The following is a 19498-nucleotide window of genomic DNA, read 5'->3' as shown; positions in this document are numbered from 1 at the left end:
TGTGGGTGGGTGTGCGCCTAGGTGTAAGTGAGGAAGATGTGGGTGGGTGTGCGCCTAGGTGTAAGTGAGGAAGATGTGGGTGGGTGTGCGCCTAGGTGTAAGTGAGGAAGATGTGGGTGGGTGTGCGCCTAGGTGTAAGTGAGGAAGATGTGGGTGTGCGCCTAGGTGTAAGTGAGGAAGATGTGGGTGGGTGTGTCCCTAGGTATAAGTGAGGAAGATGTGGGTGCGCCTAGGTGTAAGTGAGGAAGATGTGGGTGCGCCTAGGTGTAAGTGAGGAAGATGTGGGTGGGTGTGCGCCTAGGTGTAAGTGAGGAAGATGTGGGTGGGTGTGCGCCTAGGTATAAGTGAGGAAGATGTGGGTGGGTGTGCGCCTAGGTATAAGTGAGGAAGATGTGGGTGGGTGTGTCCCTAGGTATAAGTGAGGAAGATGTGGGTGGGTGTGTCCCTAGGTATAAGTGAGGAAGATGTGGGTGCGCCTAGGTGTAAGTGAGGAAGATGTGGGTGGGTGTGCGCCTAGGTGTAAGTGAGGAAGATGTGGGTGGGTGTGCGCCTAGGTATAAGTGAGGAAGATGTGGGTGGGTGTGCGCCTAGGTATAAGTGAGGAAGATGTGGGTGGGTGTGTGCCTAGGTGTAAGTGAGGAAGATGTGGGTGGGTGTGTCCCTAGGTATAAGTGAGGAAGATGTGGGTGCGCCTAGGTGTAAGTGAGGAAGATGTGGGTGGGTGTGCGCCTAGGTGTAAGTGAGGAAGATGTGGGTGGGTGTGCGCCTAGGTATAAGTGAGGAAGATGTGGGTGGGTGTGCGCCTAGGTATAAGTGAGGAAGATGTGGGTGGGTGTGTCCCTAGGTATAAGTGAGGAAGATGTGGGTGGGTGTGTCCCTAGGTATAAGTGAGGAAGATGTGGGTGCGCCTAGGTGTAAGTGAGGAAGATGTGGGTGGGTGTGCGCCTAGGTGTAAGTGAGGAAGATGTGGGTGGGTGTGCGCCTAGGTATAAGTGAGGAAGATGTGGGTGGGTGTGCGCCTAGGTATAAGTGAGGAAGATGTGGGTGGGTGTGTGCCTAGGTGTAAGTGAGGAAGATGTGGGTGTGTGCCTAGGTGTAAGTGAGGAAGATGTGGGTGGGTGTGCGCCTAGGTATAAGTGAGGAAGATGTGGGTGGGTGTGCGCCTAGGTATAAGTGAGGAAGATGTGGGTGGGTGTGTCCCTAGGTATAAGTGAGGAAGATGTGGGTGGGTGTGTCCCTAGGTATAAGTGAGGAAGATGTGGGTGCGCCTAGGTGTAAGTGAGGAAGATGTGGGTGGGTGTGCGCCTAGGTGTAAGTGAGGAAGATGTGGGTGGGTGTGCGCCTAGGTATAAGTGAGGAAGATGTGGGTGGGTGTGCGCCTAGGTATAAGTGAGGAAGATGTGGGTGGGTGTGTGCCTAGGTGTAAGTGAGGAAGATGTGGGTGTGTGCCTAGGTGTAAGTGAGGAAGATGTGGGTGGGTGTGGGTGTGCGCCTAGGTGTAAGTGAGGAAGATGTGGGTGGGTGTGCGCCTAGGTGTAAGTGAGGAAGATGTGGGTGGGTGTGCGCCTAGGTGTAAGTGAGGAAGATGTGGGTGCGCCTAGGTGTAAGTGAGGAAGATGTGGGTGGGTGTGTGCCTAGGTGTAAGTGAGGAAGATGTGGGTGGGTGTGCGCCTAGGTGTAAGTGAGGAAGATGTGGGTGGTGCGCCTAGGTGTAAGTGAGGAAGATGTGGGTGGGTGTGTGCCTAGGTGTAAGTGAGGAAGATGTGGGTGTGTGCCTAGGTGTAAGTGAGGAAGATGTGGGTGGGTGTGCGCCTAGGTGTAAGTGAGGAAGATGTGGGTGGGTGTGCGCCTAGGTGTAAGTGAGGAAGATGTGGGTGGGTGTGCGCCTAGGTGTAAGTGAGGAAGATGTGGGTGGGTGTGCGCCTAGGTGTAAGTGAGGAAGATGTGGGGTGCGCCTAGGTGTAAGTGAGGAAGATGTGGGTGGGTGTGTGCCTAGGTGTAAGTGAGGAAGATGTGGGTGGGTGTGCGCCTAGGTGTAAGTGAGGAAGATGTGGGTGTGCGCCTAGGTGTAAGTGAGGAAGATGTGGGTGGGTGTGCGCCTAGGTGTAAGTGAGGAAGATGTGGGGTGCGCCTAGGTGTAAGTGAGGAAGATGTGGGTGGGTGTGTGCCTAGGTGTAAGTGAGGAAGATGTGGGTGGGTGTGCGCCTAGGTGTAAGTGAGGAAGATGTGGGGTGCGCCTAGGTGTAAGTGAGGAAGATGTGGGTGGGTGTGTGCCTAGGTGTAAGTGAGGAAGATGTGGGTGTGTGCCTAGGTGTAAGTGAGGAAGATGTGGGTGGGTGTGCGCCTAGGTGTAAGTGAGGAAGATGTGGGTGGGTGTGCGCCTAGGTGTAAGTGAGGAAGATGTGGGTGGGTGTGTGCCTAGGTGTAAGTGAGGAAGATGTGGGTGGGTGTGCGCCTAGGTGTAAGTGAGGAAGATGTGGGTGCGCCTAGGTGTAAGTGAGGAAGATGTGGGTGGGTGTGTGCCTAGGTGTAAGTGAGGAAGATGTGGGTGTGTGCCTAGGTGTAAGTGAGGAAGATGTGGGTGGGTGTGCGCCTAGGTGTAAGTGAGGAAGATGTGGGTGGGTGTGCGCCTAGGTGTAAGTGAGGAAGATGTGGGTGGGTGTGCGCCTAGGTGTAAGTGAGGAAGATGTGGGTGGGTGTGCGCCTAGGTGTAAGTGAGGAAGATGTGGGGTGCGCCTAGGTGTAAGTGAGGAAGATGTGGGTGGGTGTGTGCCTAGGTGTAAGTGAGGAAGATGTGGGTGGGTGTGCGCCTAGGTGTAAGTGAGGAAGATGTGGTGTGCGCCTAGGTGTAAGTGAGGAAGATGTGGGTGGGTGTGCGCCTAGGTGTAAGTGAGGAAGATGTGGGGTGCGCCTAGGTGTAAGTGAGGAAGATGTGGGTGGGTGTGCGCCTAGGTGTAAGTGAGGAAGATGTGGGGTGCGCCTAGGTGTAAGTGAGGAAGATGTGGGTGGGTGTGCGCCTAGGTGTAAGTGAGGAAGATGTGGGGGTGCGCCTAGGTGTAAGTAAGGAAGATGTGGGTGGGTGTGTGCCTAGGTGTAAGTGAGGAAGATGTGGGTGGGTGTGCGCCTAGGTGTAAGTGAGGAAGATGTGGGTGCGCCTAGGTGTAAGTGAGGAAGATGTGGGTGGGTGTGCGCCTAGGTGTAAGTGAGGAAGATGTGGGGTGCGCCTAGGTGTAAGTAAGGAAGATGTGGGTGGGTGTGTGCCTAGGTGTAAGTGAGGAAGATGTGGGTGGGTGTGTGCCTAGGTGTAAGTGAGGAAGATGTGGGTGTGTGCCTAGGTGTAAGTGAGGAAGATGTGGGTGGGTGTGCGCCTAGGTGTAAGTGAGGAAGATGTGGGTGGGTGTGCGCCTAGGTGTAAGTGAGGAAGATGTGGGTGGGTGTGCGCCTAGGTGTAAGTGAGGAAGATGTGGGTGGGTGTGCGCCTAGGTGTAAGTGAGGAAGATGTGGGTGTGCGCCTAGGTGTAAGTGAGGAAGATGTGGGTGCGCCTAGGTGTAAGTGAGGAAGATGTGGGTGGGTGTGCGCCTAGGTGTAAGTGAGGAAGATGTGGGGTGCGCCTAGGTGTAAGTGAGGAAGATGTGGGTGGGTGTGCGCCTAGGTGTAAGTGAGGAAGATGTGGGGTGCGCCTAGGTGTAAGTAAGGAAGATGTGGGTGGGTGTGTGCCTAGGTGTAAGTGAGGAAGATGTGGGTGGGTGTGCGCCTAGGTGTAAGTGAGGAAGATGTGGGTGCGCCTAGGTGTAAGTGAGGAAGATGTGGGTGGGTGTGCGCCTAGGTGTAAGTGAGGAAGATGTGGGTGCGCCTAGGTGTAAGTAAGGAAGATGTGGGTGGGTGTGTGCCTAGGTGTAAGTGAGGAAGATGTGGGTGGGTGTGCGCCTAGGTGTAAGTGAGGAAGATGTGGGTGCGCCTAGGTGTAAGTGAGGAAGATGTGGGTGGGTGTGCGCCTAGGTGTAAGTGAGGAAGATGTGGGTGCGCCTAGGTGTAAGTGAGGAAGATGTGGGTGGGTGTGTGCCTAGGTGTAAGTGAGGAAGATGTGGGTGGGTGTGTGCCTAGGTGTAAGTGAGGAAGATGTGGGTGTGTGCCTAGGTGTAAGTGAGGAAGATGTGGGTGGGTGTGCGCCTAGGTGTAAGTGAGGAAGATGTGGGTGGGTGTGCGCCTAGGTGTAAGTGAGGAAGATGTGGGTGGGTGTGCGCCTAGGTGTAAGTGAGGAAGATGTGGGTGGGTGTGCGCCTAGGTGTAAGTGAGGAAGATGTGGGTGTGCGCCTAGGTGTAAGTGAGGAAGATGTGGGTGCGCCTAGGTGTAAGTGAGGAAGATGTGGGTGGGTGTGCGCCTAGGTGTAAGTGAGGAAGATGTGGGTGCGCCTAGGTGTAAGTGAGGAAGATGTGGGTGGGTGTGTGCCTAGGTGTAAGTGAGGAAGATGTGGGTGGGTGTGCGCCTAGGTGTAAGTGAGGAAGATGTGGTGTGCGCCTAGGTGTAAGTGAGGAAGATGTGGGTGGGTGTGCGCCTAGGTGTAAGTGAGGAAGATGTGGGTGCGCCTAGGTGTAAGTGAGGAAGATGTGGGTGGGTGTGCGCCTAGGTGTAAGTGAGGAAGATGTGGGGTGCGCCTAGGTGTAAGTGAGGAAGATGTGGGTGGGTGTGCGCCTAGGTGTAAGTGAGGAAGATGTGGGGTGCGCCTAGGTGTAAGTGAGGAAGATGTGGGTGGGTGTGCGCCTAGGTGTAAGTGAGGAAGATGTGGGTGGGTGTGCGCCTAGGTGTAAGTGAGGAAGATGTGGGTGGCGCCTAGGTGTAAGTGAGGAAGATGTGGGTGGGTGTGCGCCTAGGTGTAAGTGAGGAAGATGTGGGGTGCGCCTAGGTATAAGTGAGGAAGATGTGGGTGGGTGTGCGCCTAGGTGTAAGTGAGGAAGATGTGGGTGGGTGTGTGCCTAGGTGTAAGTGAGGAAGATGTGGGTGTGTGCCTAGGTGTAAGTGAGGAAGATGTGGGTGGGTGTGCGCCTAGGTGTAAGTGAGGAAGATGTGGGTGGGTGTGCGCCTAGGTGTAAGTGAGGAAGATGTGGGTGGGTGTGCGCCTAGGTGTAAGTGAGGAAGATGTGGGTGGGTGTGCGCCTAGGTGTAAGTGAGGAAGATGTGGGTGTGCGCCTAGGTGTAAGTGAGGAAGATGTGGGTGGGTGTGTCGCCTAGGTATAAGTGAGGAAGATGTGGGTGCGCCTAGGTGTAAGTGAGGAAGATGTGGGTGGGTGTGCGCCTAGGTGTAAGTGAGGAAGATGTGGGTGGGTGTGCGCCTAGGTATAAGTGAGGAAGATGTGGGTGGGTGTGCGCCTAGGTATAAGTGAGGAAGATGTGGGTGGGTGTGTGCCTAGGTGTAAGTGAGGAAGATGTGGGTGTGTGCCTAGGTGTAAGTGAGGAAGATGTGGGTGGGTGTGCGCCTAGGTGTAAGTGAGGAAGATGTGGGTGGGTGTGCGCCTAGGTGTAAGTGAGGAAGATGTGGGTGGGTGTGTCCCTAGGTGTAAGTGAGGAAGATGTGGGTGGGTGTGTCCCTAGGTAGTAAGTGAGGAAGATGTGGGGTGCGCCTAGGTGTAAGTGAGGAAGATGTGGGTGGGTGTGCGCCTAGGTGTAAGTGAGGAAGATGTGGGTGGGTGTGCGCCTAGGTATAAGTGAGGAAGATGTGGGTGGGTGTGCGCCTAGGTATAAGTGAGGAAGATGTGGGTGGGTGTGTGCCTAGGTGTAAGTGAGGAAGATGTGGGTGTGTGCCTAGGTGTAAGTGAGGAAGATGTGGGTGGGTGTGCGCCTAGGTGTAAGTGAGGAAGATGTGGGTGGGTGTGCGCCTAGGTGTAAGTGAGGAAGATGTGGGTGGGTGTGCGCCTAGGTGTAAGTGAGGAAGATGTGGGTGGGTGTGCGCCTAGGTGTAAGTGAGGAAGATGTGGGTGCGCCTAGGTGTAAGTGAGGAAGATGTGGGGTGGGTGTGTGCCTAGGTGTAAGTGAGGAAGATGTGGGTGGGTGTGCGCCTAGGTGTAAGTGAGGAAGATGTGGGTGTGCGCCTAGGTGTAAGTGAGGAAGATGTGGGTGGGTGTGTGCCTAGGTGTAAGTGAGGAAGATGTGGGTGTGTGCCTAGGTGTAAGTGAGGAAGATGTGGGTGGGTGTGCGCCTAGGTGTAAGTGAGGAAGATGTGGGTGGGTGTGCGCCTAGGTGTAAGTGAGGAAGATGTGGGTGGGTGTGCGCCTAGGTGTAAGTGAGGAAGATGTGGGTGGGTGTGCGCCTAGGTGTAAGTGAGGAAGATGTGGGTGCGCCTAGGTGTAAGTGAGGAAGATGTGGGTGGGTGTGTGCCTAGGTGTAAGTGAGGAAGATGTGGGTGGGTGTGCGCCTAGGTGTAAGTGAGGAAGATGTGGTGTGCGCCTAGGTGTAAGTGAGGAAGATGTGGGTGGGTGTGCGCCTAGGTGTAAGTGAGGAAGATGTGGGGTGCGCCTAGGTGTAAGTGAGGAAGATGTGGGTGGGTGTGTGCCTAGGTGTAAGTGAGGAAGATGTGGGTGGGTGTGCGCCTAGGTGTAAGTGAGGAAGATGTGGGGTGCGCCTAGGTGTAAGTGAGGAAGATGTGGGTGGGTGTGTGCCTAGGTGTAAGTGAGGAAGATGTGGGTGGTGTGCCTAGGTGTAAGTGAGGAAGATGTGGGTGGGTGTGCGCCTAGGTGTAAGTGAGGAAGATGTGGGTGGGTGTGCGCCTAGGTGTAAGTGAGGAAGATGTGGGTGGGTGTGTGCCTAGGTGTAAGTGAGGAAGATGTGGGTGGGTGTGCGCCTAGGTGTAAGTGAGGAAGATGTGGGTGGGTGTGCGCCTAGGTGTAAGTGAGGAAGATGTGGGTGCGCCTAGGTGTAAGTGAGGAAGATGTGGGTGGGTGTGTGCCTAGGTGTAAGTGAGGAAGATGTGGGTGTGTGCCTAGGTGTAAGTGAGGAAGATGTGGGTGGGTGTGCGCCTAGGTGTAAGTGAGGAAGATGTGGGTGGGTGTGCGCCTAGGTGTAAGTGAGGAAGATGTGGGTGGGTGTGTGCCTAGGTGTAAGTGAGGAAAAGAGAGGCCTAGGTGTAAGTGAGGAAGATGTGGGTGCGCCTAGGTGTAAGTGAGGAAGATGTGGGTGGGTGTGTGCCTAGGTGTAAGTGAGGAAGATGTGGGTGTGTGCCTAGGTGTAAGTGAGGAAGATGTGGGTGGGTGTGCGCCTAGGTGTAAGTGAGGAAGATGTGGGTGGGTGTGCGCCTAGGTGTAAGTGAGGAAGATGTGGGTGGGTGTGCGCCTAGGTGTAAGTGAGGAAGATGTGGGAGGGTGTGCGCCTAGGTGTAAGTGAGGAAGATGTGGGTGCGCCTAGGTGTAAGTGAGGAAGATGTGGGTGGGTGTGTGCCTAGGTGTAAGTGAGGAAGATGTGGGTGGGTGTGCGCCTAGGTGTAAGTGAGGAAGATGTGTGTGCGCCTAGGTGTAAGTGAGGAAGATGTGGGTGGGTGTGCGCCTAGGTGTAAGTGAGGAAGATGTGGGTGCGCCTAGGTGTAAGTGAGGAAGATGTGGGTGGGTGTGCGCCTAGGTGTAAGTGAGGAAGATGTGGGTGCGCCTAGGTGTAAGTGAGGAAGATGTGGGTGGGTGTGCGCCTAGGTGTAAGTGAGGAAGATGTGGGTGCGCCTAGGTGTAAGTAAGGAAGATGTGGGTGGGTGTGTGCCTAGGTGTAAGTGAGGAAGATGTGGGTGGGTGTGCGCCTAGGTGTAAGTGAGGAAGATGTGGGTGCGCCTAGGTGTAAGTGAGGAAGATGTGGGTGGGTGTGCGCCTAGGTGTAAGTGAGGAAGATGTGGGTGCGCCTAGGTGTAAGTAAGGAAGATGTGGGTGGGTGTGTGCCTAGGTGTAAGTGAGGAAGATGTGGGTGGGTGTGTGCCTAGGTGTAAGTGAGGAAGATGTGGGTGTGTGCCTAGGTGTAAGTGAGGAAGATGTGGGTGGGTGTGCGCCTAGGTGTAAGTGAGGAAGATGTGGGTGGGTGTGCGCCTAGGTGTAAGTGAGGAAGATGTGGGTGGGTGTGCGCCTAGGTGTAAGTGAGGAAGATGTGGGTGGGTGTGCGCCTAGGTGTAAGTGAGGAAGATGTGGGTGTGCGCCTAGGTGTAAGTGAGGAAGATGTGGGTGCGCCTAGGTGTAAGTGAGGAAGATGTGGGTGGGTGTGCGCCTAGGTGTAAGTGAGGAAGATGTGGGTGCGCCTAGGTGTAAGTGAGGAAGATGTGGGTGGGTGTGCGCCTAGGTGTAAGTGAGGAAGATGTGGGTGCGCCTAGGTGTAAGTAAGGAAGATGTGGGTGGGTGTGTGCCTAGGTGTAAGTGAGGAAGATGTGGGTGGGTGTGCGCCTAGGTGTAAGTGAGGAAGATGTGGGTGCGCCTAGGTGTAAGTGAGGAAGATGTGGGTGGGTGTGCGCCTAGGTGTAAGTGAGGAAGATGTGGGTGCGCCTAGGTGTAAGTAAGGAAGATGTGGGTGGGTGTGTGCCTAGGTGTAAGTGAGGAAGATGTGGGTGGGTGTGCGCCTAGGTGTAAGTGAGGAAGATGTGGGTGCGCCTAGGTGTAAGTGAGGAAGATGTGGGTGGGTGTGCGCCTAGGTGTAAGTGAGGAAGATGTGGGTGCGCCTAGGTGTAAGTAAGGAAGATGTGGGTGGGTGTGTGCCTAGGTGTAAGTGAGGAAGATGTGGGTGGGTGTGTGCCTAGGTGTAAGTGAGGAAGATGTGGGTGTGTGCCTAGGTGTAAGTGAGGAAGATGTGGGTGGGTGTGCGCCTAGGTGTAAGTGAGGAAGATGTGGGTGGGTGTGCGCCTAGGTGTAAGTGAGGAAGATGTGGGTGGGTGTGCGCCTAGGTGTAAGTGAGGAAGATGTGGGTGGGTGTGCGCCTAGGTGTAAGTGAGGAAGATGTGGGTGTGCGCCTAGGTGTAAGTGAGGAAGATGTGGGTGCGCCTAGGTGTAAGTGAGGAAGATGTGGGTGGGTGTGCGCCTAGGTGTAAGTGAGGAAGATGTGGGTGCGCCTAGGTGTAAGTGAGGAAGATGTGGGTGGGTGTGTGCCTAGGTGTAAGTGAGGAAGATGTGGGTGGGTGTGCGCCTAGGTGTAAGTGAGGAAGATGTGTGTGCGCCTAGGTGTAAGTGAGGAAGATGTGGGTGGGTGTGCGCCTAGGTGTAAGTGAGGAAGATGTGGGTGCGCCTAGGTGTAAGTGAGGAAGATGTGGGTGGGTGTGCGCCTAGGTGTAAGTGAGGAAGATGTGGGTGCGCCTAGGTGTAAGTGAGGAAGATGTGGGTGGGTGTGCGCCTAGGTGTAAGTGAGGAAGATGTGGGTGCGCCTAGGTGTAAGTAAGGAAGATGTGGGTGGGTGTGTGCCTAGGTGTAAGTGAGGAAGATGTGGGTGGGTGTGCGCCTAGGTGTAAGTGAGGAAGATGTGGGTGCGCCTAGGTGTAAGTGAGGAAGATGTGGGTGGGTGTGCGCCTAGGTGTAAGTGAGGAAGATGTGGGTGCGCCTAGGTATAAGTGAGGAAGATGTGGGTGGGTGTGCGCCTAGGTATAAGTGAGGAAGATGTGGGTGGGTGTGTGCCTAGGTGTAAGTGAGGAAGATGTGGGTGTGTGCCTAGGTGTAAGTGAGGAAGATGTGGGTGGGTGTGCGCCTAGGTGTAAGTGAGGAAGATGTGGGTGGGTGTGCGCCTAGGTGTAAGTGAGGAAGATGTGGGTGGGTGTGCGCCTAGGTGTAAGTGAGGAAGATGTGGGTGGGTGTGCGCCTAGGTGTAAGTGAGGAAGATGTGGGTGTGCGCCTAGGTGTAAGTGAGGAAGATGTGGGTGGGTGTGTCCCTAGGTATAAGTGAGGAAGATGTGGGTGCGCCTAGGTGTAAGTGAGGAAGATGTGGGTGGGTGTGCGCCTAGGTGTAAGTGAGGAAGATGTGGGTGGGTGTGCGCCTAGGTATAAGTGAGGAAGATGTGGGTGGGTGTGCGCCTAGGTATAAGTGAGGAAGATGTGGGTGGGTGTGTGCCTAGGTGTAAGTGAGGAAGATGTGGGTGTGTGCCTAGGTGTAAGTGAGGAAGATGTGGGTGGGTGTGCGCCTAGGTATAAGTGAGGAAGATGTGGGTGGGTGTGCGCCTAGGTATAAGTGAGGAAGATGTGGGTGGGTGTGTCCCTAGGTATAAGTGAGGAAGATGTGGGTGGGTGTGTCCCTAGGTATAAGTGAGGAAGATGTGGGTGCGCCTAGGTGTAAGTGAGGAAGATGTGGGTGGGTGTGCGCCTAGGTGTAAGTGAGGAAGATGTGGGTGGGTGTGCGCCTAGGTATAAGTGAGGAAGATGTGGGTGGGTGTGCGCCTAGGTATAAGTGAGGAAGATGTGGGTGGGTGTGTGCCTAGGTGTAAGTGAGGAAGATGTGGGTGTGTGCCTAGGTGTAAGTGAGGAAGATGTGGGTGGGTGTGCGCCTAGGTGTAAGTGAGGAAGATGTGGGTGGGTGTGCGCCTAGGTGTAAGTGAGGAAGATGTGGGTGGGTGTGCGCCTAGGTGTAAGTGAGGAAGATGTGGGTGGGTGTGCGCCTAGGTGTAAGTGAGGAAGATGTGGGTGCGCCTAGGTGTAAGTGAGGAAGATGTGGGTGGGTGTGTGCCTAGGTGTAAGTGAGGAAGATGTGGGTGGGTGTGCGCCTAGGTGTAAGTGAGGAAGATGTGGGTGCGCCTAGGTGTAAGTGAGGAAGATGTGGGTGGGTGTGTGCCTAGGTGTAAGTGAGGAAGATGTGGGTGTGTGCCTAGGTGTAAGTGAGGAAGATGTGGGTGGGTGTGCGCCTAGGTGTAAGTGAGGAAGATGTGGGTGGGTGTGCGCCTAGGTGTAAGTGAGGAAGATGTGGGTGGGTGTGCGCCTAGGTGTAAGTGAGGAAGATGTGGGTGGGTGTGCGCCTAGGTGTAAGTGAGGAAGATGTGGGTGCGCCTAGGTGTAAGTGAGGAAGATGTGGGTGGGTGTGTGCCTAGGTGTAAGTGAGGAAGATGTGGGTGGGTGTGCGCCTAGGTGTAAGTGAGGAAGATGTGTGTGCGCCTAGGTGTAAGTGAGGAAGATGTGGGTGGGTGTGCGCCTAGGTGTAAGTGAGGAAGATGTGGGTGCGCCTAGGTGTAAGTGAGGAAGATGTGGGTGGGTGTGTGCCTAGGTGTAAGTGAGGAAGATGTGGGTGGGTGTGCGCCTAGGTGTAAGTGAGGAAGATGTGGGTGCGCCTAGGTGTAAGTGAGGAAGATGTGGGTGGGTGTGTGCCTAGGTGTAAGTGAGGAAGATGTGGGTGTGTGCCTAGGTGTAAGTGAGGAAGATGTGGGTGGGTGTGCGCCTAGGTGTAAGTGAGGAAGATGTGGGTGGGTGTGCGCCTAGGTGTAAGTGAGGAAGATGTGGGTGGGTGTGTGCCTAGGTGTAAGTGAGGAAGATGTGGGTGGGTGTGCGCCTAGGTGTAAGTGAGGAAGATGTGGGTGCGCCTAGGTGTAAGTGAGGAAGATGTGGGTGGGTGTGTGCCTAGGTGTAAGTGAGGAAGATGTGGGTGTGTGCCTAGGTGTAAGTGAGGAAGATGTGGGTGGGTGTGCGCCTAGGTGTAAGTGAGGAAGATGTGGGTGGGTGTGCGCCTAGGTGTAAGTGAGGAAGATGTGGGTGGGTGTGCGCCTAGGTGTAAGTGAGGAAGATGTGGGTGCGTGTGCGCCTAGGTGTAAGTGAGGAAGATGTGGGTGCGCCTAGGTGTAAGTGAGGAAGATGTGGGTGGGTGTGTGCCTAGGTGTAAGTGAGGAAGATGTGGGTGGGTGTGCGCCTAGGTGTAAGTGAGGAAGATGTGTGTGCGCCTAGGTGTAAGTGAGGAAGATGTGGGTGGGTGTGCGCCTAGGTGTAAGTGAGGAAGATGTGGGTGCGCCTAGGTGTAAGTGAGGAAGATGTGGGTGGGTGTGTGCCTAGGTGTAAGTGAGGAAGATGTGGGTGTGTGCCTAGGTGTAAGTGAGGAAGATGTGGGTGGGTGTGCGCCTAGGTGTAAGTGAGGAAGATGTGGGTGGGTGTGCGCCTAGGTGTAAGTGAGGAAGATGTGGGTGGGTGTGCGCCTAGGTGTAAGTGAGGAAGATGTGGGTGGGTGTGCGCCTAGGTGTAAGTGAGGAAGATGTGGGTGCGCCTAGGTGTAAGTGAGGAAGATGTGGGTGGGTGTGTGCCTAGGTGTAAGTGAGGAAGATGTGGGTGGGTGTGCGCCTAGGTGTAAGTGAGGAAGATGTGTGTGCGCCTAGGTGTAAGTGAGGAAGATGTGGGTGGGTGTGCGCCTAGGTGTAAGTGAGGAAGATGTGGGTGCGCCTAGGTGTAAGTGAGGAAGATGTGGGTGGGTGTGTGCCTAGGTGTAAGTGAGGAAGATGTGGGTGGGTGTGCGCCTAGGTGTAAGTGAGGAAGATGTGGGTGCGCCTAGGTGTAAGTGAGGAAGATGTGGGTGGGTGTGTGCCTAGGTGTAAGTGAGGAAGATGTGGGTGTGTGCCTAGGTGTAAGTGAGGAAGATGTGGGTGGGTGTGCGCCTAGGTGTAAGTGAGGAAGATGTGGGTGGGTGTGCGCCTAGGTGTAAGTGAGGAAGATGTGGGTGGGTGTGTGCCTAGGTGTAAGTGAGGAAGATGTGGGTGGGTGTGCGCCTAGGTGTAAGTGAGGAAGATGTGGGTGCGCCTAGGTGTAAGTGAGGAAGATGTGGGTGGGTGTGTGCCTAGGTGTAAGTGAGGAAGATGTGGGTGTGTGCCTAGGTGTAAGTGAGGAAGATGTGGGTGGGTGTGCGCCTAGGTGTAAGTGAGGAAGATGTGGGTGGGTGTGCGCCTAGGTGTAAGTGAGGAAGATGTGGGTGGGTGTGCGCCTAGGTGTAAGTGAGGAAGATGTGGGTGGGTGTGCGCCTAGGTGTAAGTGAGGAAGATGTGGGTGCGCCTAGGTGTAAGTGAGGAAGATGTGGGTGGGTGTGTGCCTAGGTGTAAGTGAGGAAGATGTGGGTGGGTGTGCGCCTAGGTGTAAGTGAGGAAGATGTGTGTGCGCCTAGGTGTAAGTGAGGAAGATGTGGGTGGGTGTGCGCCTAGGTGTAAGTGAGGAAGATGTGGGTGCGCCTAGGTGTAAGTGAGGAAGATGTGGGTGGGTGTGCGCCTAGGTGTAAGTGAGGAAGATGTGGGTGCGCCTAGGTGTAAGTGAGGAAGATGTGGGTGTGCGCCTAGGTGTAAGTGAGGAAGATGTGGGTGTCCCTAGGTGTAAGTGAGGAAGATGTGGGTGTGCGCCTAGGTGTAAGTGAGGAAGATGTGGGTGCGCCTAGGTGTAAGTGAGGAATGATAAATACCAGCATTTACACAAATGAAATGTGCAGATCTTTTCAGGTTTGTAATCCCTTAATATACTACTGCAGTTTCTATAAATAAAACTATATGAAAAATTAAACTGCTTCACATAAATATGATTTCTATGAAAAGTCAACAAGCGTCAGAAGTTTTAATAATGTACCTGCAGACATTGGTTATATCGGCCCCAGAATAACCCTCAATCTTCTCAGCAATGACCTCAAGGTTCACTTCAGGTTCCAGCTCAACTTCTTTTAGGTTTATCTTCAGCAGCTCAGCTCTTCCATTAGCTGTGACAGAGGGAGAAAGAATTAGCTTTCCATGTACTGATTTTAGATGCTCTTCTAATTCAGGCTGGACTTTTCCATCACAGCCTAGTTTTTTCTTTAGCAATAAAGTTAATGTTATATTCTGTCATCAAATACAGAACCATGTGACTTCCACACAAGTTTCATTAAAATTTCCATTGACAACAATTTTAGAAGTACCTGAGGGACAAAGGGATGTCACTGATTCCTAGTGAACAGATGAGAATGAAGTAGGCCTACCTCGGGGATGTCACCAGTTGCTATGAATCTGAATAGATAGGAATGGAATACCTCAGTGAAGTTACTGGTGAATAGATGGGACTCAAATGTGTCAGTGACATCACTGGATTTTAATAACTGCGTGTTCATGCTTCAGCTCAGTTGTATGTAGGTGACGGGTGCACTTCCTTAAAGACTGAGAAGCAGTCGTTCCACCAGCAATGAGGCACTCTCCAAACTGTTAGTCAATCAATAAAAGAAAGAACACCAAATGCTCACTCACTTAATCAAAGAAGCAGCTGAGCCAATATTCATTCATAGCCCACTGTTACTTAGTGAGTGTGGGGTCTATTTACTAAGCAGTGTCAGGAGACAGAGTGAAAAGTAATAAGAAAGTGATAAGGTGCCAGCCAATCAGCTCCCAACTGTCATCTCACAGGCTGTGTTTGAAAAATGACAGTTGGGAGCTGATTGGCTGGCGCCTTATCACTTTCTTATCACTTTGCACTCTAGGCCTAATTTTTGACCATCGCGAATATCATTTTACCCGCTTGCCCACAGCTATGCGAGTGGCCAGGAGGCCGCTCTTAAACTCAGAGGGTCGGTCCTGATTCAGAGCGAGCGCTCTATCAGAGCGTCCGGCTCTGAATCAGGGCCTCGGTCTCCTAACACTGCTTAGTAAATAGGCCCCTATATCTCAAACGATCTAATGCATTCCACACACTTACTGCAGATCATAATAAAAAGCATCCATACACCACTAAATTAGAACATTGGGCCTTATTCACTACCGATCGCAACTGTGAATGCAATAGCGATTACTCACGCAGTTCAACTGCGATAGTATGCTAATTCATTGCGATCACTATGCCGCCGCAGCACAACATAAGGACGCCCACTTTACCTTACACACATCCGTAATGTTTAGCAAGATTGCGAAACCATCGGTACAATCGAGTACCATCGCAGCCTCACGCACACTTGCACAAGCTCTGACCTTCATCGCGCGCTATAAGCCCTCGCAGTGGATAATTTTTGCACGCCACTGCAACAGCATTCAAACGCACTGGCACGTCTGCGATTCGCCCACCATCCCCGTCACCACCCACATACGGCACTTCCTGTCAATTACTCTGCGATGGGTCTGCGTAGTCACTGCGATCACAGTCCCGATCGCAGCGGTCGGCTCGCGCACTGTGATGCAGAAGCATGCGCAGAACGCAACAATTGGTCGATTGTGTGCGCATTAGCAACTGCGATTCAAGCTGAATCAGGCCCATTGTTCAATATGAACAGACATTTGTGCAACAAAAAATATAACATTAATTTTGATGTCAAATACACCCAAGTCTGCCCCCACCCGCTCAGCTCGCCCTGTCCCTCCTCCCCTCTCCCCATCGCTCCATTCCATGCTGTCTTCCACCCCTGCCCCGTCCGCTTCCCTGCTCCACCCCTCTCCCCATCGCTCCATTCCATGCTGTCTTCCACCCCTGCCCCGTCTGCTTCCCTGCTCCACCCCTCTCCCCATCGCCCCATTCCATGCTGTCTTCCACCCCTGCCCCGTCCGCTTCCCTGCTCCACCCCTCTCCCCACTCCCATACTAACCCTGTCCCTCTTCTGCAGCCACAGCTCTTTCCCATCTCCCTCACAGTGGATGTTGGAGCCAGGACGGACCATAGGAAATTATTATATAGATAATGTTGCCCACCATAAATAAGTTCACACTTGCAAGCACGCTGTATATACTCCCTTCCATGCTCTATATCAGTGATGGTAAACTGGATACACTTAATGGTTCACATGTGCCCCCGCCCTAACCTTCAAAAGCAGGGTAGTAACTGGGAGTGTGTGAGCGGTGCTGCCATACAGAGCACAGGGCTCTGTAGGTGGTACAGACGCTGACCCACGGTCCCCACATATGGCTATCAGGGTGCTGGAACGGCAACCTGAAGCCAGTATCACTAATGCAGTGCCGCCAGAGCATCCTTTGAACGCTTCATACAGGCACCCTTCATACAGGCATCCTCAGGCTGATCCGTCCCCGGATCAGCCTGAGGATGCTCTCACAGTGCTGCTGCTCTTCCAGTCACTGGCAGCCCCGCCCCCTAGGAATGACATCCTGATGTCATGTGGACAGCGGGCGTGGCTGGCACAGGGCACCATAATTCAAAAGGGCCACACTTTACCCAAGTCTCAGTAATAACTTATAAAAAATATATCTATTTTAAGAAAAAGACACCTGGAATAACATATCGCCAGGCAGTTTAAACGAGTGTTACAACCTATAACAAACAAATCTGGCAATAAAGTAGGAAAGTGCTGGGGCCGTAAGGTGAATTGTTGGGAGTGCTTACCGATATCCATCACTGTTCTAGGAGACCATTCCCTTAAGAGTCACTATGGGGCAGATTCAATTACATACAAGCTGCCATCGGTAGCTCGCATTGCGCGGTTATCAGTCAGTTACGGTAGGCTGGTTCTGCTTGGCACTTCCATCCATAGACTGGGAACAGATGCTAGAAACTGTTAAAGTGTCTTACTCAGCTAATTGAATCTGCCTCTCAATTCTCATCATTTTCACAAATGAAACAATGTAACACTTCTGTGTTTCTATGTGTCCCATTTTTCCCATGACATGCCTATAGTTTTCCACTTATGAAATAGTGTTGGGAGACTGTTAAAGTCACTGGCTCGGTGTACTAGTGTATATCAACCCTGGGAACGCGGAGTTGAGCTACACTTAATGCTGCCTGTACATTGCTATGTGAATGCAGAGTTGCTCGAGTCCTGACACCCAAGATATTCTCTATGAATGCTGTTGTAGAAAGGACTGCAGTAATGCATAAGGAAAATGAAGAGAAGAAGGGGCCTATGTATCAAAGCTTGATGAGAGATAAAATTGTGAAATATATATCACCAACCAATCAGCTCCGAACTATCATTTCTTAAACACAGCCTGCAAAATGTAAGTTAGAAGCTGATTGGTTGGTGAAATAGATCTCACAATTTTATCTTACATCAATCTTTGATACATATGCCCCTAATCCAGCCACCAAATCTGCAGCCATTATGACCTCAGAAAGACCGAACCAGAGGCCATTTTGTCAATTTAACTAAATTGTCAACTGTCCGATCATTAGGTGGGCAAGCTAAATGATGGGATCACAAGGTACACAAAGGTTTCTCTTGTCTGCAAACAAGGTTCTACAGCAACCAAACTGACCAATATAATTCCCAGGTGCGGCGAGCTGCAGAGATGAGGTTACTTAAGCCCTTAATGCCTGGCTAGAACATCTGGTATAGGTCTATATTTAAAAAAAAATAATAATGAAAAAAAAATAAAAATAAAAAAATATATATATATATATATATATATATATATATATATATTCATTCAAAAAGATATATAGCAGCTAACAAATAATTCCAATGATGTTTATCAATGAGGCTTTATGCCAATCATTTATTTTCATAAGCTTTACCTCTCAAATCACTTTCATATAGGTCAGCTAAAAGCTGCATGTGGACTATAAAATGCATGTATGAATAAATCTGATATAGTGACCTCATATTCCAGGAAACGGTAATAACTTTATATCTGAGCTGAGTCTCCACTGGACAAACATCCACTTTATATGCAGCCCGCACAGTGCATGTACTTGTCCTAGGTGCAAAATGTGCGTAAAGATCCTGTAATTTATACTTCTATTACAGTCTGGTAGTAAATGCCCTTGAACTAGAAGAATATTATGGGAAGGAGGATTAATAACATCTCCAGTAATGACTTTTGCCTGGATAGTTCAATGTGTCTGTAATAGCATTGCTTGTATAAGCCGACCATTGTGTCAGGGGTACGACGCTCATTGAGCTACTGTGAGATCAACAGGTTGTGTTACGTAAAAGGAAAACAATGTTACAGTAATTGTAACCACGAACTTCAGTCGTCACGTTATTGCCTGCTTGTGTCTCAGGCAGCAACAAAAGTGAGCGACACGTGATGAGACCGTAATGAGGTGAGATGAGGCTGCTGCATTCTGATGCAGCTCGAGTCTAGACAGCACAGTCACAGAGACCGGCCGTCAGTGAATTACAATGATCTGAGCCTCCAAGTGAAAGAAACTGCAGAACAAAGTATGAAAACCTAACTTTTAACTGTCTTTATTTCAGATCCCAGTGATTCCAGAATGATATTCATCTTGAAGTTACCTGATGGTTCTTGTAAATATTTAAATGGGACAAGTGAAAGTCTGACTCTTAGGAGGTGTATTTACTAAAGTGCAGGTTTTTACAATTGGAGATGTTGCCCATAACAACCAATCAGATTTTAGCTACAGTATCTTCTAGAAGGTGCTAGATAAATATTAAGTAGAATCTGATTGGTTGCTTTGGGCAACATCTCCACTTCTAAAAACCTGCACTTTAGTAAATATACCCATTAATGTTTTACTTTACAGTTCCATATAGACATGTTATGCATTGATGCCTTTGCTGCCCAGTACTGTCCGCCTAGCCATCGCAGAGAAAAGACTGTAATGCACAAGTGACAGAGTTGCTCATGTCTGTAATGATGCGCGTGCGGCCCCGCGACTCACTTCTAAAAACTCTCACTTTAGTAAATATAACTCTCTCACTTTAGTAAATATAACTCATAGCTTGCATGCTGACACAGGTCATTTATTTGCTGCTAAAAAAGCTGGGTATATACTATACGATTTTGCCCAACAATGCTGATCGCTTCAGAGACGAGCATTCCCAGTGATGCTGCGCGCGGGTGACGTCATGAGAGGAGCCTGCATCTGCTGCTCTGGATCTAATTAGATCCAGTCAGCGGCAGCGTCTACGAGGATCGGTGGGAGTGAAGACGGCGTGGACAGGAGTGGTGCCCAGCGGCCATCGTGAAGAAAGGTAAGTACTGCACAGGTGAGTGGGGCCTGTTCTATACTCAGAAGGGGCACAGCATAAGGGGCATTACTGGAGGCACAACATAAGGGGATCTGCATAAGGGGCATTACTAGGGGTTCTGCATAAGGGGCACTACTAAGGACATTACTGGGGGCTCTGCATAAGGGGCACTACTAGGGGTTCTGCATAAGGGGCACTACTAAGGACATTACTGGGGGCTCTGCATAAGGGGCATTACTGGGGGCTCTGCATAAGGGGCACTTCTAAGGACATTACTGGGGGCTCTGCATAAGGAGCATTACAGGGAGCACAACACAAGGGGTATTGCATAACGGGCACTACTGGGGGCACTGCATAAGTGGCACTACTAGGGACATTACTGGGGGCACAACATAAGGGGCATTACTGGGGCACTGCATAATGGGCACTACTAGGGCACTGCATAAGGGGCATTGCATAATGGGCACAAATTCATGGGGCACTGAATAAGGGGCACTACTACAGGGGGCACTGCATTGGTTTTTATTAAAAATAAACCTTTCAAAATTGCATATAAGACTTTTTTTGTGCGGCCCACACACTCTTAAGACCTTGAATATTCGGCCCGGTTGGTATTTTGAGTTTGATATGCCTGCCGTAGGGGAATGCTAATTAATTAGATGTCGGGCCTAGGTCCGCGCACACACTGCACTTTCTGAACGAAACCTAAATGGCGGGTTTTAGAC

At 51.7% G+C, this 19498-nt stretch overlaps 1 protein-coding gene across 2 annotated transcripts in view; it reads right to left on the bottom strand.

Annotated features, from left to right (window-relative positions):
• The window catches only part of KATNAL1 (katanin catalytic subunit A1 like 1), a 159942-nt gene that overhangs the window by 23302 nt on the left and 117142 nt on the right, over nucleotides 1-19498 (bottom strand). For both annotated transcript variants that reach the window (XM_088460261.1, XM_088460260.1), the window contains exon 10: nucleotides 13508-13634. In XM_088460261.1, coding sequence (XP_088316387.1) covers nucleotides 13508-13634 — 127 coding nt within the window. The remainder of the gene's footprint in view (nucleotides 1-13507; nucleotides 13635-19498) is intronic.

Source organism: Taudactylus pleione, unplaced genomic scaffold, assembly GCF_031769625.1.
Source record: "Taudactylus pleione unplaced genomic scaffold, aTauple2 ptg000043l, whole genome shotgun sequence".
Taxonomy (NCBI): domain Eukaryota; kingdom Metazoa; phylum Chordata; class Amphibia; order Anura; family Myobatrachidae; genus Taudactylus; species Taudactylus pleione.
Note: the sequence above shows the minus strand (reverse complement) of the source record. Positions and strands in the feature narration are given on the sequence as shown.